This window comes from Rhinolophus sinicus, linkage group LG16 (genome assembly GCF_036562045.2).
Source record: "Rhinolophus sinicus isolate RSC01 linkage group LG16, ASM3656204v1, whole genome shotgun sequence".
Classification (NCBI taxonomy): Eukaryota; Metazoa; Chordata; class Mammalia; order Chiroptera; family Rhinolophidae; genus Rhinolophus; species Rhinolophus sinicus.
In genome coordinates, this window is record NC_133765.1 from 9,495,411 (window position 1) to 9,518,219 (window position 22,809).

At 37.7% G+C, this 22,809-nt stretch overlaps 1 protein-coding gene across 4 annotated transcripts in view; it reads left to right on the plus strand.

Moving 5' to 3' along the window:
• ZBTB44 (zinc finger and BTB domain containing 44) overlaps positions 1 to 22,809 on the plus strand; it is an 81,956-nt gene that overhangs the window by 48,563 nt on the left and 10,584 nt on the right. For 2 of the 4 annotated variants that reach the window (XM_019713987.2, XM_019713989.2), the window contains exons 3-4: positions 19,109 to 19,193; positions 21,738 to 21,901. In XM_019713987.2, coding sequence (XP_019569546.1) covers positions 19,109 to 19,193; positions 21,738 to 21,901 — 249 coding nt within the window. The remainder of the gene's footprint in view (positions 1 to 19,108; positions 19,194 to 21,737; positions 21,902 to 22,809) is intronic. The other 2 variants (XM_019713988.2, XM_074321775.1) reach the window with 2 other exon arrangements.

The window sequence follows — 22,809 nt, forward strand, 5'->3', positions numbered from 1 at the left end:
TTTCTTTCCCCCTCCCCCTTTCTACCACCTCTCCCCACCACACTCCAGTTCAAGCTGTTGTTTCTCAGTCTAGTTGTGTAGGACACAGCTCTCTGGCCCGTGCTGGTATTATGAGCCTTGTGCTCCCCCCGGCTGAGGCAGGTGGTCGCCGGTCGTTGGTCGGCCTCTCATGGCAGCTCACGGCAGCACACGGCAGCCCACGCCAACCTCTGGCTGCTCACAGCAGCCCAGCTCCAGGGAGAGCTGTTGTTCACAATCTTAGTTGTAGAGGGTGCAACTCACTGGCCCATATGGGAATCGAACCGGCGACCTCAGTGTTAGGAACACGGCGCTCCAACCACCTGAGCCACTGGGCTGGCCCTTATATTAATTTTTGCTCCAAAAGATGCATTAGAGCTGATTGTCTCGCTAGATCTTATTTTTGGGGAAACACAGTAATAGTCTGAGAAAGCAGATGTGTAAATCAGCGATTAATGCTAGCCTAGATGTATGAACAAAACGTTAGCATGTTCACAAAGGAAAGAATAAGTTTATGCTATATATTTGAGCTGGATCTTAACAAGTAGGAGTTTGCCCAGGCAAGGGATAGAAAGAAAATAGTTGAACATTATCTAATGGGACACAGGCAGATACATTTCTTTGAGAATGTATAAAAGCATAGACATGTGGTAGAGCATTGCCTGTTTGGTAAGCAGTGAATTTGATGCAAAATGAGGCGAATAAAGCATGAAAGCCTGCAAGTATGGAAAATAATGGGAGGTAAGACAAAATGAGTGATTGAGAGCATGTTGTGAAGAGCCTTGAACACTAGTTAGGATTGCATTCAGCTACATGTAACAGAATCCCTTCAGAGTGGTTTAAACCAAACTGGATTTTATTTTTATTGCATAAAACGTTCAGAAATAGGAAGTCCAGGGCAAGTACAGTAGCTCTACAGTATAATCAGTTGTTGGGCCCTTGTATGTTTATAACCCACCATCTTTTGTTTGTCAGTTTGATTTGTATGCTTATTGTTTCAGGGTTACAAAATGCTTCATTTTTAGCCTTATATTCTAGAAAGGAGTAGTGTTTATATCAGGAAAGCACACATGTTCCCAGAAGTCCCTAAAGAGCTTCTGCCAGATTATGTCACATGGTTTTTCTAGCTGCAAGAGAATATGGGAAGACATGTATATTAGTTCGGTGTATAATTGCCTCAGACACAATTAGAGGAGAATGGATATTGTATGCAACTAGCAGTGTCTGCCACAGGTACGCGAAGTAAGCTTGGATTTTATCCTACTGTGTTTCCCCGAAAATAAGACCAAGCCAGACAATCAGCTCTAATGTGTCCTTTGGAGCAAAAATTAATATAAGACTTATATTATATTATATTATTTTATACTATACTATACTATATTATACTATATTATATTATACTATACTATACTGTACTATACTATACTATACTATATTATATTATACCCGGTCTTGTTTTTCTTAGTTTACTTATAGTAAAATAAGACTGGGTCTTACATTAGTTTTTGCTCCAAAGGACGCATTAGAGCTGATTGTCCGGATAGGTCTTATTTTGGGGGAAACATGGTAGTGGTGATAAGGAGTCTAGCTTAAAGGGAGTAAAAAATAAAACATTTACAGATATTTTAGGAAAATTAATTTGGTATTGGTATAGCTGGGCAAAGACAGTCTCAGAAATCAGTTACCATATAGTTGTCTTTGTATAAATATGAATGAATATGCTTAGAGTAAAACTATAAAGAAAATGGGTATTAAGAGACTTTGTAAAGGAAGAATCATTACTACCTGATGATATCTGAATATGTGGATTGAGGGAATGGGAGGGGTCAGAGTACTCTGGATGACTAGGAAAGTATTGATAATGTTATATTTGTTGATTCTAAGTCACAATTTTTCATATTATCTGAATTCAGATGTGTCTTACAATTAAGTCATAGTTTTTCTTAAATGGCACAAAAAAATAATGGTTATCATATAAAGGAGTCTATTAAATGCAGTAACTACAATATGAACATCAGAAGGAAATGGGAACCCAATTTTAAGAGTCAATCAACAAGGTCAGTGCTGTATGGTTTATACTTGGGGGATGACCATGCAATATCACGCCAAAAAGCACTTAAAAAGGTAGGATTGGTGAGCTCATGACTGAAGATTACCAATTTGGGTCTTTTCTTTTAGCACTGACAGATTGACTCTCAATGGGAAATTTTATGTGTGTGTGTGTGTGTGTGTAATTTTGCCAAAACCAAAGAAAGGGCTGATCCTTGAGAAATATCTATATTCAGGGAGAGAAGAAAAGCCAACAAAGAATAGTAAAGAGGATTTCTCCAAATGATTGAAGAACCAGTAAGGCCATAACAACTTTTACTTTCTTGAATTTTGACCCACTACATAAGTTTCCCAGTGATGCCACAACAGAGTATCACAAACTGGGTGGTTTAAACAACAGAAATTTATTCTCACAGTTCAGGAGGCCAGAAGTCTGAATTTAGGTGTTGGCAGGGCCATATTCCCTTTGAAAGCTATAGGGAAGGAGCTTTCCTTGCCTTTCCTATCTTCTGGCAGTTAACAGGTACTCCTTCACATTCTTCAACTTGTAGCTACATCCCTCCAATTTCTACCTCCATCTTCATGGGACATTTCCTCAGCTTCAAATCCAAATCTTCCTCTTCTTATCAAGGACACCAGTCATTGGATTGGGGCCCACCCTATTCCAGTATGAGCTCATCTAACTTCATTACATCTGCAGAGACCCTATTTCCAAATAGGCAGATTCACAGATACCAGGGGTTAGGACTTGAATATGTCTGTTGTTGTTTTTTAAGTGGTGAAAAAGTAGTTTATTAGAAGAGAGAGTACACTGCAAAAAATTAGGAGTTGACCCAAGCAGCAGAGAATGGCTCAAGGGCCCCCACTAACCTTGAATATGTCCTTTGAGGGGGACACAGTTCAACCCACAACACCAACTAAAAATCGTATTCCTGAATTTGAGTCAAGATACTTTTGAAGAATTCAAGTGCCCACACATCCAATAAGATATTTGATGACGAGATCATAGCTATTTGTTGATATGACACAAATTTTTGTTAAGTTACTAGAGTCCTTAATCCTGAAACAGCTTGATACCTTCTGAATAATGAGCTGTTTAATGAATTATTACTGTTTTAATCATTTGTCTGAGAACTTAGAAACCAAATATTAATATAACTGAATATCTTGCTAACTAGACATGTTAAATAGTCTTATTTTAACACTTTCAAGTATATTAATTTATATTTTTCCTTTACTATATTAACATGATAAAACAGTTATATAAGCATAATTTATTTCTAATATACTATTATGAATGTAGGTTCTATTATAAAGCAGACACAACTCTGATCTGAATATCATGTAATCAAATAATACAGATGAAGTTTTCTTCCTTGCCTTCACACCAGATGTACTAATCACTCTCAACTAACGTGTCTTAAATCCAAACCTATGCACTAAAACAAAGCCTTATAGAAAAAAGTTAAATTCCTGGTAGTAGGCAGTCCAAAAATGTGGCAGGGAGAAAGGGAAGATGTGTGTGATACTTTTTTCCATATTCAAAGGAATGCTTCATAAGAGTACTTAATTTTACTAGCTTATTCAAGAAGATACCTAAAGGTAGTTTGTCATTCTAGAGACTAAGACTATAATATTCGATATATTCATTATGAAATTCTGAAATAATTATTTGATTATCCATGAAATTAATTCAAATAAGATCTCACCTGTTCTTTTAAATTCCTTTATTACCAATTACCCACCAAAAGATTGTAAAATCTAATACCCACAACATAGGGCAAATAAAAGCAATAAATACAGCAAACTTAGAAAAGAGACTGGTAAGTTCATGTTGGGTTTTGCTACTCAAAAAGGTGAGTAAGTATCTGAGATACCTGAAGAAAAAATTTATAAATGAGAAGGACTTTTATGATATGGCTTCGTTATTTATCTTGAAGTATTCAACTATCTGCATGCACCAATGACAACTATAAATAGTTCTAGGTAGGGAGCGGCTGGTTAGCTCAGTTGGTTAGAGTGCAGTGCTCTTAGCAACAAGGTTGCCAGTTCAATCCCCACATTGGCCACTGTGAGCTGCACCCTCCACAACCAAATTGAAACAACTACTTGACTTGGAGCTGATGGGTCCTTAAAAAAAAAAAACACACACACACACACTCAAACAAAAGTTTTTTTTAAAAAAGAAATACTCCTTATAAAAAATAGAATAAGTAAATAAATAGTTCTAGGTAATCCACAGTTTGCTGTGTTAACAAAGGAATTCAGTTTTTTCCAGACTCTAAAATCTTCCATTAAAAAAAAAGTGATCATGATGGTGGTAGGTAAAAATATTAAGAAATAACTTCACAATTTACTCAGCAGTAGTGAATAGATAAACTTGTTGAGGTGGGCAGCTGGAATAATGGTGGAATTGCAACATGGTTCATATACACTGTACAGCATAATGATTAAAAGTTCAGGACGTGGAGTCAGACAGGTCCAGATTCTGCTACTAGTTTCTGTAAAGTAAGAATAGTAATAGCTACCTATTAAGTATGTCAGTGCCCTCTAGCAATAGACCACCAGGAACACACCTATAGTTGAACAAGTTGGGGTGGGTGGCAGTTTTAATATCTGAAAATCCCTCACAGTAACCCTACATACACAGAATAAGTTAGTGTGCAGCACACATATGTAACTCCCCTGCACATAAGTAGTATCCTAGAGGTAGGAGTATTGGAAATACAAGTGTCGGTCATTACAACAAGAGTGAACCAATTGTGTGTCCCTTAAAATGGACAAATTCCTGATGGAGAGATCCAAGATGGTGGAGTAGATAAACACTGCCTGCTTCTTTCCATGAACACATTAAAATTACAACTAAATTATAGAACAATCAACCTGTAGAACCATCTGAAATCCAGCTGAACAGAAATTTTATAACTAAGGATATGAAGAAGAGGCCACGTCAAGACTGTTATGAGGGACAGAAACTTGAAATGGGCTCGCCCGAAACCTGTGTGTGATGGTTGAGAATCAGGAGGGATATCTTGACCATGAGGGTTCTCCCAATAGGAGCAAGGGACCCCAGCCCCACACCATGCTCCTCAGCCGGGAGTATGGTTACCAGGAAGAAGAGCCCCCACAACATCTGGCTGTGAAAGACAGTAAGGATTCTGACCATTGGATGGGACGAAAGGCAGTGGGAAACCCAGACATCCTGTCAAAGAACCCTCACACAGTCTCACAGCCAGTTACCCTGGGCTCCGGCAGAGGATGGTGACTAGTGGGCCATCAGAGGCATACAGGGGGTGAGACACTGAGGTGTGTGGGTTTGGAGTGAGGGCTGGTGGACAGTCACCATTATCCCTGTGTGGGATCCTTCTCATGCAGCTGGCAGACAGGCGCCATCTTTCCTGTGTTGAGCTCTCCCCACACACAGCCAAATCTGAATCTGGATTGGTCTGGTGAGCTTTGCTGGGAATCTGCCCCACCCAACACTGGAAGCATTTTCTTGGGGAGCAGCCAGCACTGCCCACATTGCACTGTTTCTTGGAAAACTTTCGGAGTCTGCAGGCCCCAGGCAGGCAGCGACTGGTCTCAGTGTGCTCTGAGACTTTTCCTCAGTCACTCCAGGCTCAGCACTGGCACCAAACCAGTATCTACACTAGCCTGATTACCTCAATTCTTCCTACTCTAGTGATGCCCTGAGACCCTGCCTCACCCACTTGCATACCTCACGAGGCTTTATCAGTGGCTAAACCTTAAGGGAGCCAGAAGGTGGCAGCAGGCCTAGGGTGGTTCTGGATTTTTGCAGAGCTACCCCAAGCCCAGCACTGGTGGCAGGCATCCTTGGTTTGCAGTGTGGCCTCTACCACATGCCTTCAGGTTTAGCACAGGCAGCAAACAACCGCGGATCACTTTGCAACTCTTACCAGGTAGTCCCTGGCCAGTCACAGGCAGTGGGTGACCTGGGTCTGCACTGGAGCCCCTCCCAAGAGGCACCAGAACCAAACTTTGAGGTTGGCTTCAGACCATAGCAGAGCATCACCCAATTAGCCCCACAAGCAGCACACACAACAGGCACTAGAGTCTGCTGGGGCGAATCCCACTCAGTGGAGTAAGCGCCCTGCACAGCAGCCCATAAGCCCTGGACATGGCCAATCCCCACAGCCAGTCAGCCTGAGGTCAGTCCCACCCACTGATGTGCCAATAGCAATCAAGGCTCAAGCATAACAGGAGGGCACACATAACCCACACAAAGGACACTGCTGGAGCACCTGGAGCAGGTAACCAGGGAACCTGTGCCAGGGCCCCACACGGCAACTACTACATAAAGCCACCCGGCCAAGACTAGGAGACATAGCAGACCTACCTAATACATAGAAACAAACACAGGCAGCCAAAATGAGGAAATAGAAATACATCCCAAATGAAAGAAAAGGAGGAAACCAGAAAAAGAACTAAACGAAATGGAAGCAAGCAACCTACCAGAGACAGAGTTTAACCTTTTGCCGTGACAGTCAGGTATATCCAAATGAATGAATATATCCAAAAATTTTTTACATAAAAGTAATGTCATTTATATACAGAGCAGCTCAAATTACTATTAAATGCATAAAATAGTCAAAATATCAACTTTTTGTGGATTTCTGACACGGGAAAAAAACTTGAAATCAACACAGCAAAAGTTAAAAACAATGGTTATAAGGATGCTCAAAGAACTTAGTGAGAACTTCAGCAGAGAGATAGAAAGTATAAAAAAGACATAGAAACCATAAAGAACCAGTCAGAAGTGAAGAATACAATAACTGAAATGAAGAATGAACTAGAAGGAATTACCAGCAGACTAGCTGAAACACAGGACCGAATCAGCACTTTGAAGACAAGGTAGTAGAAAACACCCAGTTGGAACAACACAAAGAAAAAAGAATTAAAAAAAAAAAAATGAGGATTATTTAAGAGACCTCTGGGACACCATCAAGCTTAACAACGTTTGCATCATAGGGGTACCAGAGGGAAGCGAGAAAGAAAGCAAGGGATTGAGAACCTATTTGAAAACATAATGACTGAAAATTTTCCTACCTGGTGAAGGAAATAGACATACTAGCCCAGGAAGCACAGAGAGTCCTAAACAAGATGAACTCAAAGAGGCCCACACCAAGACACATTATAATTAAGATGGCAAAGGTTAAAGACAAAGAATTCTAAAGCAGTGAGTAAAAGACAACCAGTAACTTAAAAGGGAGCTCCCATAAGATTGTCAGCTGATTTCTCAACAGAAACTGCAGGACAAAGAGCTTCCCAGAAAAGGAAAAGCTAAAGGAGTTCACCTCCAAACCAATTATTACAAGGAATGTTAGATGGACTTGTTTAAGAAGGGGGGGCGGGGGGGGAATAAAAAATACAAATAGTAAAATAGCAATAAATACATATCTATCAACAGTTACTTTAAATGTAAATGGATTAAATGCTCCAATCAAAAACATGGGGTTGCTAAATGGATAAAAAAAAAAACCTTTACATATGCTGCCTATAAGAGACTTACTTCAGGTTGAAAGACACACAAAGACTGAAAGTAAAGGGATAGAGAAAGTTATTTCATGAAAATGGGCGGGGGGAGGGGAAAGCTGCTGTAGCAATACTTATAACAGACAAAATAGACTTTAAAACATGAGACAGAGATCTAGTAATCTTACTTCTGTGTATTTATCCGAAGAAACCCAAAACGGTATTTTGAGGGGACGTGCATTCATATGCTCATTGCAGCATTGTTTACAAAGGCCAAGATGTGGAGGCAGCCTGGGTGTCCGTTGATGAACGAATAAAAAGTAGGTGGAACACAGTATACGAGAACAGACAATTAAGTTTGAGAACTCATCCTAGAAAAAGTGCTACGTACCTCATTGCTGAATGTCACTGTGGTCACCTTCGAAGTACTCCCCTTGGGAAGCTATGCACTAATGCCAGCGCCTAGTCCATCTTTCACAGAAATTTTGGAACTCTATTTTCTGGAATGGCCACCAGAGCCGTTGTCGTATTACCCTTGCTGTACTGAATGTTATCAAAATGTCTTTCTTTCAATATTTTCTTTATCTTCGGGTAAAGAAAGAAGTCATTGGAGGCCAGATCGGGTGAGTAAGGAGGGTGTTCCAATACAGTTATTTGTTTACTGGTCAAAAACTCTCTCACAGACAGTGCCGTGTGAGCTGGTGCATTGTCGTGATGCAAGAGCCATGAATTGTTGGTGAAAAGTTCAAGTCGTCTCACTTTTTCATGCAGCCTTTTTACCACTTGCAAATAGTAAACTTGGTTAACTGTCCAGTTGGTGCAAATTCATAATGAATGATTCCTCTGATATCAATAAAGGTAAGGAACATTGTTGCAAAAAGTTCGTGAACTTAATTGTCATTCCTCATATACAAAGGAATATTACTCGTCCAGGGAAGGGAATGGGTTCTTGCTATCTGCAGCAGCATGGATGGACTGAAGGGTGTTGTGCTGAGTGGAGTATGTCAGACAGAAAAACAGATGCAGTGTGATTTTTCTTATATAAAATCTAAAGAACAAAATAAACAAAACAGAAACTCATAGATACAGAGACTATTTTGATGGTTGCCAGATGGGAGGGTGTTTGGGTGGAGCAGGGTGAAAAAAGGGAAGGGATAAAGAAGTACAAATTGGTTGTTACAAAGTATTCATGGGGAAGTAGGGTATATGTAGCATAAGAAATACAGTCAATAATATTGTAATATGTATGGTGTCATATGGGTGCTAGATTTATTGGGGTGATAGATGAGGGGGTTGGGAGCAGGGTGAAAAAGGTGAAGGGATTAACACAAATTGGTAGTTACAAAATAGTCATGGGGATGCAAAGTAAAGCACGGAATATAGTCAATAATATGGTAATAACTATGTATAGTGCCAGGTGGGTGCTAGACTAGTCAGAAGGATCACTTCTTAAGTTATATAAATGTCTAACTACTATTGATGTACACCTGAAATTAATATAAAATAATATTGAATGTCAGTTGTAATTGAAAAATTAAAAAAGGAAGGAAAAGGTGAGGAGGAATAAGAGGTCCAAATTTCCAGATATAAAACAAGTCATGGGGATGTCATGTACAACATGGGGAATATAGTCAATAGTATTGTGATAGCATTGTATGGTGTCAGATGGTTGCTCTGCTTATCATGGTGATCATTTCTTTAGGTATATAAATGTTGAATGACTGTGGTACACCCCCAAAACTATTGTATGTTAGCTATATTTTTAATGAAAATCTAAAAACAAAAACATAAAAAAATGGGCAAATTCCTTTAATGGAGTTGTAAACAGTTCCAGCAAACCAGGCTGAAGTAGCTCTGAAGAGAACAAAGTATCCTAGTCAGGGTAGCCCCAGTATAAGTGTTTTTCTGATTGAATATGACTTCCTGATAGGATTGCAGTAATTTCAGCAGAAGCTTTTTGATAATGTGAGTCAAGGCCCATTTATTTTTACAAGGCTGAGGGCTGGAATGTGGTATGATACAAGGGGCCTATAAAAGGGAATCTACCTTCTGAAGTATTTAAAGAAGCAGTTACTAAAAGTTTTGTCATCAGGTCAGATGGAGGATAATATGTCCAGCAATCTGTCAAATTCAGAGTAGTACCTATGGTCTGTAAGTAAACATAGAAGAGTTTTTGTTTTTCCTTAAGTGGCAGAAGGAGATCTTAGCGGGATCAAAAACAATAGGATGAAGATGAGAGATATTAGTTGTAATAGTCAAGATTAGTAGTGATTAGTAGTAAAGATACAGAAAAGAATACTGAAGAATCAGAAAATTAATCTCATTTTGTCATCTTGGGTAGGAGCTCTCCACTTTGAAGTAAGGTCTTCAGGAGAATCCCTCAGAAGGAATGGATGTACAGTATGTCTTTAAAGTTGCAAAACGTGAATCCAGTGAACAACACCTTGAAGTTTTACTGCTGAGTCAGTTGTTAACAATATCTGATTAGTTTCTTTTTACTGATACTCAGTGGCAAGCTTCCTCTGGTTGCATCTTTTCCAGAAGACCAAAACTCCAGATTATAAATGATTCAGAAGCTGCTCTGGTGAATGTAGCTCATACCTGTTTGTGATAAAGCTAGAGGCATCATAAGAATCTCTTGTAGCGTTTAGTCATATCAGGTGGTAATAGGATAGAACATAAGACTTAAACTGAAATTTCCCCTTGTGAAAGGCAGCCTATTGTTAACTACAATTTATCTTATTGCCATCAGGCTTTTGGCAGTACTTAGAAGAATGAGGGTGTTTAAGCACTTTGATTATTATAGTTATCTTTATTTTATTTATTATCTTTTATTTTCTTTATTTTGACCTCTGTGGATAAGGACAGTGAATGGTCTGAGTGAAGATAAAGCTTACGGCTTTCTTTAACAACAATATCAGTGTAATGTGTGGTCCTGCTACTGGAGAAATAAGCTGGGATTTCTCTAGTCAGGAAGACAGACTCTAGTACCCCTTTTTCTACCATTACAGCATAGCTTTTTAGCATGAGAAAACCTCAGTCCACCCTAAAAATGTATACTCGTAGCTTCATTGGAGGTGTACCTCAATGCTTGGTTCCTATCCTCGTCTTACCAAGGTTGTATCATTGACAGGAAAGCCATACATTGGAAACATCCACGGCAGTGCCTTTTAAAAGCCATACTCTAATTTTGGTACAGTGCTGATACATCTCAGATGAACAGCCTTTTCATGGCAGAAACTCCCCCCAAAATGGCCACTTGCAACTCCAAATTGTTCTTGGTGAAATTCAGTCAGTTGAGAGATAAGTATAACCAAGCTAGTGTTACAGTGAGAAAACATGAAACAGATGTTTGGCCTGGAAGAGGTTCAATTTTAGTTTGAAACCCATGAGAACTGTAATGGTCCATAAGAATAATGCTTATGTAACTTTATTTGCAGGGCTTGGCTAAAGGCCAGTTGTCATTGATCAGGGACCAGAAAAAACTTGATTCTGGTCATTTGAAACTAAGCAAAGCCGTTCTCAGGACACAAAGACAAAATTGAAGAAGTCCTTATAAGTTTTTTTTTAAAAACATCTTCATTGAAATACAACTTACATATCATAAAATTCATGCATTTAAAGTGTATTCTTAGTATTTCTTTTTTAGTATATTCACAGTTGTGCAACCATCTCCACAATCTAAGTTTATAACATTTTCATCACCCTGAAAAGAAACTGTACCACTTAGCAATGACTCCTATCCCACACCTAGCTCTAGACAACCACTAATAAACTGTCTATAGATTTGCCCATTTTGAATATCTCATATAAATGCCAACATGCCGTATGTGGTCTTTTTTACTAGCTTCTGGCACTTCCCATATTTTCAAGGTTTATCTATGTCATACCTTTCAAAGTTTTGCAATGTTTTTGCCTGTCACAGTCTCCAGGGCCAGTTCAGATAGACTAATCTGGCCTGTGTTCATCCGCTCATTATAGTCGATTCCTCTTGTAGACAAGTGTCAACGCACTAGACAGACAGATCATAGGAGCAGATGTTAGAAGTCTAGAAAACAGTTTCACCAGGGAACAATGACATCTCATTGGATAACCAAAATATTTCCCAAAGACCTTTTTCTGGGAAAACACGCCCAACACTGAAGGCTCCAGTGAAATATATTTCAGCTCAATTCAACATGAACTCACCTCCCAGCCAAGGGCATGTTATACCTCAAAAGGGATTTTAGACATGCACTCTATTATTGAGGTTCCTAGTGCAAGGCAATGGGAAATATAGCAGAATCTTGATGGGTCCTCCATTTCTGCCAGTGCCCTGTTACCAGCATCAACCAGGAGCACACATGTAATTAAACAAGTTGAGTTCATTGCTCATCTGCAACATGGGAGATCACATACCATGGGATCTTTAGGGCTTATCAGTAAGAGGGTTTTAGTAAGTACTTAGAGGATTTGGATTGTGTTTAGGTGATTTTTTAAGGAGGATTCAAGAAAGTGGGGTTTTCTCAAGACTGGTGATGTCAGAAAGCAGGGATAATCCTATGATTGAGTATCTTAACAAATGCCTATAAATAAAGACCAAAGTGGACCTAAAGCAGACGTGTAATAGCCACAGAGCAGGATATTGGCAGTTTTGTGATTGCATAGTGACCTTGTTCTTACCTGTACTTAAACAAAATTATGTGTTTTGTCTCAGACCAGTGTGATCTGGTTTGATGTTGGGGTTCTGTGATACTGTTTTATGTCCAACAGGAAAATACCAGGACCTAGCTGTGAACACCAGGCACACTCATAAGTATCAGTGTCAGTCCAGTTCCTAAATATTAGGGGCTACTTTTCTCTTCTTCAAGTAAGACATGAGATACTGTATTTAAAACATTTAATTTAGAGCAATGGCTGGCACATGGTAAATGCTTAGTAACGGATGGCCACTGTAATTATTTTTTACCACTATAAGAGTTTTTGTAAGTGTCTTATATACTTGATGGTTAGCAGCAGAAAACAGGATTCAGTTTAATGCCACAGTAGCTATCACACAGCAGTCTTTATTGGTAGAGGAGAGTAGCATCTCTCTTGATAAGGTAGCACTTACCATATAAAGCTGGTTGTTTACTATTTCATAAGGTGAGAGGGTTCTGTTCAGAATTCCTAGCCCTGATTACTATGAGAGCAGGATCCCTGTAGTGTAGAAAGGAAACTTCATTTTAATAATTTTAAGAAATACCACTATCACCTCAGGAAAGTAATACTGCTGGTATATCCTGTCATTAAATCAGTTCAATTAAAATTCCAATTTATATGATTACTTTTGTTATCAGTGGTAAAAACCATCATCTCAGGAAAAAGAGTTTACAAGATTTATTTTTGCCGATATTTTTAAGTAATATAACACTATGTGTTATAATGTCCAGTGGATAGAATTCTAAAAGTATATTTTGTTTTAACTCTTAATTTAGCTTGGAGTGGTTTTTATTTTTATCTTTTGGTGCATTTAATAGCCATGGGCAAGAGGCGAATGCCCTTTGTTTTACTTTCCGTGCTCCATATCCATCAAATTAGGGATCTAGAGGCCAAGCTTTAGATGATATTTTAGAATGTAGAAATAAATAACTTTGTTGTAAGAGAGACCTTCTGCTAGATGTATCTTGTACTCCATTTTATTTCTTTTTGACCAGCTTTTTAAGCAAACTTGTGACAATACAAGATCAGTCAAAAGCAGAGTGGTTGTGTATTTTCACCTTACCAAGACCTCATCACCTCCTAGAAATATAGCTTACCTGATGGTGAGGAGCAAATTTCAGTTAGATCAGTCTTCCTGGCCGGCCTTACTCACACCTCCAGCCCTTTGTGCAAGTCTTTGTCTATAGGCTTTAATACTGGCTGTATTCTGAATATCTGCAGAATATTGCTATAAAGTAGTTTTTTGTGTGTGTCCATGGTGACCAGTTCCAAATATTGGGATTTTTCCACTTTTTATCCTAGGATAGATTGAAATATTAGTTCCCTTTCCTTTAAGGAAAAAAGTGAGAATGGGAAGATACTAACAAGTGAACAGCTATTTCTTATACTACAGCATTATCTGGCCCTCGAACCCACAGCTGAATTAAAAACAAATCAGAAGGATCAGGAATAAGTTGAATAAGTAGGCATAGGGGAAAAGCATAAATGTCTTTGACAGTAAGGGAAAGAGAAAAAGAAAAGGCATACATAGAAATACTAGGCACATACTAGTAAGGGTGAGATGGGGTGGGGGCAGGAAGAATGGAGGTACAGTTGAGGATGAATGTAAATGCATATAGCTTTATCTCCTTTCAAAAACCTCTATCAGTGTATTAGAATATAGTGTAATAATTGGTGTTCTTGATTTTCATGAGTCATCAAGAAAAAAAAACTATCATTATTTAAGAAATCAAGGCAAAATGTAACCCTGTCACAAAATTTCTAGCACAAATAGTTTAATAAATAAAGTCAGTTTGAATGCCTTAAAAAGGGATTAAGTTAGTGTTTTGGAAAATTTTTCTTAAGTGGAAAATGTATTCATTTCCTAATAATATCAGCTAATTGAAGTGTTCCAAAGGGGAGAGCTGAATTATTAGATTGCAGATATTCATTGGGAGTAAATTTCACCTTATGTACCTATTAACAGATGATATTTATTAAAATATATATGGGGTTGACAAACTGTTACAATTAGTACATTTTAGTTTTCATTACAATATTGCAACCAAAAATTGCTTGCTTTTAATGGACTACACAGCTTCAGCAGCTCAGATTTGTTCATTTGGTACAGCGCAGCTTATTTGCATATGGTAAAGACATTTGGCAGAGTTCTGTACCTGATAAGAACAGGCTAAGTTGTTTAGATCTACCCTCCCACCAAAAACAACAGTATGATTTTTTTTAAGGCACTTAAAAGTGTTTGAAGAGTTGATTAGGGTATGCCAGGTTGATTTTAGGGGGACAGCCTGCCCCAGAGAGGTAGGTAGATATCAGAACACTAAAACCAGTGTTTCCCTAAGACATTTGCCAAAATATAAATGGGCTTTGGTTCATCAACTCAAAGAGTGAGGGAACTAGAAGTCAAGGCCCAGAGGATATGAAAGTTGTGAAATCTTAGAGAAGTTGCTCCACACATTAAGTATGGACCCATAAGTTCTATAACAGGAGAACTAAACCTGCCCTGCTTCCTCCCAACTCCAGGAGACTATAGAAACAGCTGCCTTGGCAATTGGCAGAGTAGAGTTTTAAAAAGGAGAAAGGAGGAAACACATCTCTGAGAAGTTGTGGCCACCAGCCAGCCCTCTTGCAGATTTATATCTCAATTATTTCTTGCACAAGTAGGCCAAGGAATCTCAGTGATTTGGGTTTAGTAGTGCCCTCCAGGAATCTAGCAGAAGCAAACATAAAGCTCTGAAAAGGGGCATATTCATCCTAACCTCAGCAAGTCAGTCCCTTACAAACCATTTTCAAGGGCCGTAACTCACTGTCAAAAACACACAAGGAAACGTAGCAGAAGAGAACCAACTGGAAAAAATAAATAAATTGGCACAGCTAATTGTCATAGTTTGCCACACACAGATATGAAATAAATATCCTTACTATGTTTAGCAAAATAAACAAGCTTGAATAATAGTGTCAGAGAACAGTAAAATAAAAAATGATATAGCAGATTTGAGGGGAAATAAACAAGTAGGACTTTCAGAAAAGAAATAAAATGACCAAAATAACAATAGTCAACATTTTGGCAGTAGATTGGACTTAGCAAAGAAGAGAATTGGTGAATCAGAAAATAAATTAGAAGAAATCACCTGAATGCTGCACAGAGACTGTATTAGCATTCTCCAGAGAAACAGAACAAATAGGCTATATATAAATATATAGAAAGAGACTTATTAGGAGGGATTCACTGACATGATTATAGAGGATGAGAAGTTTCACAATTTTCCATCTGCCAGCTGGAGGCCCAGGAAAGCTGGTGGTGTAGTTCCAGTCCAAACCCAAAGGCCTGCTGGTATAAGTCCGACAACTCCAAAGGGAGTATTGATGTCCAAGAGCAGGAGATCCATCCCAGCTCAAGCAGGGAGAACAAATTTGCCCTCCTCCTACCTGTTGTTATATTTGGTCCACGGATTGGATGATCATCTTTACTCAGTCTACAGATTCAAATGCCAAGTTTTTCCAGAAAAACCCTCACAGACACACTAAGAAATAATGTTTTACCAGCTCTGTGGGCATCCCTTAGCCCAGTCAAGTTGATACATACAATTAACCATCACAGAGACAATGGTAGAGACTACAGTGCAGAAAATTAGGGCTATGGACAATACAAATGTAGTTTTGATGGAAGTCCTACAAGGAGAAAAGAGAATGGCTGAGAATTTTCCAGAATTGACGAAAGACACCAGTCCATGCATTAAAGGCCAGCAAAATCCCAAATAAGAGTAATAAAAGAAACACAAACCTTAGACACAGAGACAATTCAGAAAAAAATTTTTTTAAATGGCATTACCTTCAGAATATCTGCCTTTTTATAACATCAGAAGGCAGTGGAATGATTATCTTCAGTATGCTGAAAGAAAATACTGCCAATCTAGATGTCTACACACAGTGAAAATATCTTGCAAGAAAGAAAATGATAACATTTACAATGAAATACTACTCAGCCATAAGGAAGGGTGAAATACTGCCATTTGTGACAACATGGATGGATCTTGAGAGAATCATGCTAAGCAAAATAAGTCAGACAGAAAAAGACAAAAAGCGTATGCTTTCACTCATGGGGGATATAAAACAGAAAGCAACAAACAAAAAGTCATAGACACAGATAACATTATGGTGGTTACCAGAAGAGACGGGAGGGGAGGATGAAGAGGGTAAAAGGAATCAAATAGATGATAATGGAAGGAGACTAGACTGGGTGGTGAGCACACAATGCAAAATACAGCTGATATGTTATAGAATTGTTCACTTGAAACTCATAAAATGTTATTAGCCAATCTCACCCCAAGAATGAAGGTGAAATAAAGACATTTTCAAAGAAACCAAAACAATTCATCAGCAGCAAATCATCGCTAAGGAAATTCTTAATTGGTACATACTACAATGGAATATATTACTTGGCCATAAAAAGGAACGAAGTCTTGCCATTTGTGGCAACATCAATAGACCTAGAGGGTTTTATGTTAAGTAAAATAAGTCAGAGAAAGACAAATACCATATAATACCACTTATACGGTATGTAGAATCTAAAAAAAAAAAATAAACAAAACAGAAACTCAGATACAGAGAAGAAATTGATGGTTGCCAGATGGTAGGGGCTTGAGGGGAATAGGTGAAAAAGGTGAAGGGATTAAGAAGTATAAACTGCCAGTTATAAAAACAGTCACAGGGATATAAAGTACAGCATAGGGAATATAGCCAATAATATTGTAATAATTATATATGGGGTCAGGTGGGTACTAATCAGGGTGATCACTTTGTAAGTTATATAAATGCCTAATCACTATGTTGTTCACCTGATATAATAATACTGTATGTCAACAACTGTAATTGAAAAAAATAGGTGACTGATTTCGAAAGTAAGCAGTAAAAAAGAATAGGAAAGGATTGTGTAATTTCCAAACTAATAAAAGGGGAGAAATGGAATGATTATTGTCACTTGTATTCAACAAGCTGATTCTGAAACATAAAGAAATGCAAAGGGCCAAGAATAGCTAAGGTATTCAGGAAGCAGATGAACAGGGTGAGAAGATTTGCTCTACCTGATACCAAGATTTATTATAAAGCTGTCGTTACTACAGTTTGGCATTAATGCAAGTACAGACAAGCAGACGGAACTAGTAGAAAACCTGGAAACACCCATGCGTTTAGAGCACTGCAAAGCAGAAAAGATGGGTTTTTCAATAAATGTTCAATCAGTCACAAAATTAACTTCAGGTGGATTAAAGAAAAGACATAAATGTCAAGGAAAAAATATAAATCATTAATAAGATAATTTGAGATAGGGAAGGATTTTTAAAACACCACCAAGAAGCCATAACCATAAAGGAAAAGACTAATAAATTCAATTAAATTAAAACTTTTGGTTATCAAAAGAAATAATTGAAAAGATAAGCCGTAGAAGAGGGAAAAATACTTGTAATACGTATCACTGACAACGGGCTTGTATCAGAAATATGAAAAGAACTCTTATAGTAAAAAGCAAACAACTCAATAACAAGACTTAAACAGGAGTTTCCCAAGAGGGGACTCAGTAAACACATGAAAAGGTACTCAACCTCATTAGTAATGAGGCAAATGAAACTCGAACACAGTGAAATACTGCTACACAGCCACCAGATTGGCAAAATTTCAAAAATCTGATAATACCAAGTGTTTATGAGGATGTAGAGCAAAAGAGCTCACACTACGTGTAGTCATGTAAATTTAGTATAATCACTTTGGGAAAGAGTCTGGTATTTTCTAATAAAGTCAAAGATAAACACACCCTATGATCCAGCAATTCCTTTCTAAGTATAGATACCCTAGGAAAAAAACATGCCTATATGCATTAAGTTACTTACACAAAGAGTATTCACAGTAGCATTGTCCATAACAAACTGTCAATCCAAAGTGAAATGGGTAGATTATAAATATCATACAACAACTTTTAAACTTACCCTAGGTAAGTTTAAACAACATGGGTAAGTCTGCAATCTTGAAGGAAAGAAGCAAGACACAAGAATATATGCTATGTGACTCAATTTCTATAAGTTTACAACCAGACAACACTAAAGTGTACCGTTTCTGGTGACAGTGGCAGACTTTCCCATAAAAGCCATGATGGTAAGTTTTTAGACTTAGCTGCCACGTTGTCTCTGTCGAAACCTCTATGACTCGACTCTGCCACTAGTGTAAAAGCAGCCCTAGACAGTACGTGCCTGTGTTCCAGCAAAAACCACTTCTAGTTTCTGGGTATATGCATATGAGATAAAATTGCTTTTGAAAAGAAGGGGGACAAGAAAAAAAGGAATGGAATGCTAACCAGAAAATACAGGATAAGGGTTACTTCTTGGAAGGAGGGGTTTGTGATCAGGGAAGGGTAAATGGGAACTTCTGGGATGCTGGCAGTGTTTCAGTGGGACTTGTGTAGAGCTTACACAGGTGTTCACTTTATAGCTATCTTCATTATGTAAAAGTTGTATGTACAATAAATAAGTTGTATGTCACAAATAAGTTAAAAAATAAAAACTGATTGTTACATTTGATTTTATGTGAATTTTTGTTTAGTTTACATTTGAATTGCTCTGCTTGTTTCTAAAATTTGTATCAAAGGAATATTAAAAGAATTTAAGTAGTAATACAAGGCTGTTGTCTTGCATATGATTTTTTTAAATCACATAAACATTTAATTAACATAAAAAAGTAAAATATAGAACACTTAGTTTTGATTAGTAATTCAGGATATATGTATACATTAGTCTGTGTTTAGAGGCTTGGCGATACAGCTTGCAATTAATACCTTGTCTTATTTACACCAAAATATTGACAACTGTCCTTTTCTTTGCAGGCTCAGTAGATGAAGGCGTCACCGAAGGGTTACCTACACTTCAGAGCACTTCTAGCACTAACGCTCACCCAGATGAGGATGATCGGTTAGTACCAACATAGCGTGTCGTTTTCTCTTAGGGGCTATGCTTGCAACTCTTAAATTTAAGCATTTTATCTGGGAATTATGTAAGAAGTTTATTGGGACTTCACTTCAGTATATTTTTCAGAGTAATGAGGTAGCATCATCACATAAATCAGCTCACTTATGCGAGCGTTTTTTGGCATTTCCAAAACCGCCCAGTCCTATCACTTTAAATAGTATTTATATCAGAGGTTGGCAAACTATGGACCACAAGCTAATTCCAGCCCACCAACCTTTATTTGTAAATCATGTTTTATTGGAACACAGCCACACTCATTTGTTTATATACTGACTGTAGGTCGTGGAGTTGAATGAAACAGAGATCCTGTAAGTAAAAAATATTTACTTACCCAACCCGCTATAGAAAATGTTTGCCAAACCCTCATCTATACGCATAATTCCCAAGTCATTATCTTCAGATTGACCGTCTCTGCTTGATATTTCCACATAGATATATCAGGGGCATTTCAGAATTAACATGGCCGAGACAAAAATGCAAACTCCTAACTCCCCTTCAAAGCCTGCTCCTCCATCCAGTCTTTCCCATCTCAGTGAACGACAGCATCATCCCCCAACATTTCTCAAGCAGCATCTCTGGGAATTATACGTGATCCTTTTATCCCTCACTACTCCCCGTTGCCCCTCCCCATATTTAATCCTTAAGCAAGTCCTGTCAGCCCTCCCTCTACAACATGTCCTCTACCAGTCCACTTTTCCTCCTCCTCCACTGCCACCACCCTAGCCTAAGTCACCACCATGTTTTGCATTGACTACCAGCCTTCAGCTGGTCCCTGATTTCATCCTCCCCCTACTCCAACCATTCTCCATGTAGCAGCTAGAATGATCTTTTTATTTTTACTAAGTCAGGTTATATTGCTGTTCTAGGCCATAAATTCTAAATTCTTCCTATAGATTCATACTTCAAATCTAAACTCCTTATTAGGCCTTTTAAAGCCCTACATGATATGACATCTGCCTGACTCCCTTCAGACCATCCTTGCATACTACATTTTAGCCATACAGGTCTCCTTTCAGTTCCTAGAATAGTCCATATTTGCTTCTGCTTTTGGATCTTTCTGCCTTGTAGGGCCTTTACTCTCCCTGAAATGCTTTCTCCCTTGATTTTTACATTGTTGGCTCCTTGTTGACCTTCAGATCACTGTCTAGATGTCAATTCTCAAGGAAGCTTTTCCTGACCACCAGTCTAAAGTAAAGCAGTACCAATCACTATTGGATCACCGTGTTTTAATTCTCTACTCTGATAATTTTCTTGAGTTATTGTATGTCTGACCACTGAATATAGAGTCCACTGAATTAGTAACTCCTCTAGACAGTCCAGGATAGACCTAAAAACTGTATTTGTTGAAAACTTGAAGGATTCAAAGAACTCAAACAAGGTTTATTCTTGAATAGCTAACCCTTGTAGAGCAGGTTATGTACCAGTCATTTAAATAAATTAATGAAGGTGTAAACAAATGGAAATGTGCCTAGATTCCTTAATTTCAAACATTAATGCAATTGTCGTGTTCTGTACCAGATACTGTGCTGAGTAGTGGAGATACTAGAGATGAAATATGTAGCCCTTGCCCTCAAAGAGATCAAACCATTTTAGGGGTAGGGAGAGAGGTTGAAGATAAGTAAACAAATCTGCAGAGGGTTCTGTTGCTCTGCATAGAAGGATACCTACTTAAGCCACTGATGAATCAAAGGCTTCCCAGGAGGAGGAGGTGACTTTGCTACATGTCATGAGATGAAATGACTAGGCGTTATCTAGGCAAAGAAGGTCGCCTAATAGAGGAAGTTAAATGTACAAAAGCACAGCATTGAGAGAGAACTATTAGGAGGAACTGCTTGTATAGGTTATATCTGGGGAGTATGACAAGACATGAGGCTGGACAAGTCCACAGAACCCAGATGAGGAGTGCCTTGCAAAGGGGTTTAGACTTTCTTCTGAAGATAACAGTGAACCGTTGCAGGAGTTTAAATGGGGACTGATTGAATCAGTTCAGAGGGCTTTAGGGCTAAAAGAGAGGGTGTTGTTAATTCAGCCTTGTATTGATGAAGGCCAAAATTAAAACACTGGTCAGAAGGAAAGGATTAGAAAGATTAAGGATACGGTCAAATATAGTGATGGAAGGACAACTGACTCTGGGTGGTGAACACATAATGCAATATGCTATAAATTATGTATTATAGAATTGTACGCTTGAAACCTATATAGTTTTGTTGACCATTGTCACCCCAATAAATTTTAATTTAAAAAAAAGAAAGATTAAGGATACCTTAGGTAAAATCTTTTATGATATATTAAGTGGCTTTATGTCCTTGCTTAACTTAAGATAGTGGATCTTCTGGACAATAATGTTTTTCATATTGCTGTAAATGAAACGTTAAACAGTTTCAAAAAGTCTTAAGTTTTTTTTCTTTTGTTCATTTCAAGTTGTGCAGAAGTATTTATTCAACTTAAAAATCAGAGTCTGGTTGCCTTCTTTGGTCTGTTTTTTAGATTGGAAAATGTTCAGTATCCCTACCAACTCTACATTGCTCCTTCTACCAGCAGTACAGAACGGCCAAGTCCAAATGGTCCAGACAGACCTTTTCAGTGTCCAACTTGTGGGGTGCGATTCACCCGTATTCAGAACCTAAAACAGCACATGCTCATCCACTCAGGTAATGTCATGTTCCCTATTGTAGTGTAAATGAGTACTCTGAAACATTTTATTTTGGAATCCCAATTAAAAATAGAAAACAGGTGTTATTGAGTTAAAAAAATATATATATAGTTCTGGGAAGTCAAATGAGAACAGATAGGTCTAAGTCTATTGCTGAAATGGTACAGTGTCAGAAAGCTATTTGCTTAATACATTTTCCATTGGCATAAGCATTCTGATTAAAACTTAGAGCAATGTATGTGTATAATATGTAAATTAAAAAGATATTGGATATATTAGGTGTATTGTATATATATGAGGTAGAAAAGCACGTATACAGATGGTAGAGCAAATGGGGTTAACAAGGTATATATTAGTTTCCTTTGTATGTAAGTTTGAAATTATTTCCAAATAAAAAGTTTTTTAAAATTTAGTAATAATAATTTTAATTCTGCAATCCTGAATTTCTCTGTAGCTAGTTAGCCCTATAGTATTTTATTTATTTATTTATTTATTTATTTATTTATTTATTTTAGTATGAAAGAGATTTTGAATAAATAATGTGTAAAACAGATTTGAAACTTAAGTTCAGTGATCACATAAAGGCAACAGAAGTCTTGTGGGTAAAACACTGACTTCTGATAAGACATCTTTGCTGTTGTTTTCAGCTGTGTTATTATCTCATTTTCCTCTTCTTTAGATAGGTCTAATAGTCCCTTTGACCAGCACCAATTCTCTATGACTTTGTTAAATCAACAGATTGTATTTTGAAGGTTTTATAATTTTTTTGCCAAAACTGTGTTAGTGAATTGGAGGAGACCATTAATATAATTTATAATTCATTAATTTCTACATATTTTTCTATCACTATTACATTAAATACCCAAAAACCCAAGTCATCAAATGATAGTTCTGTCACGATCATTA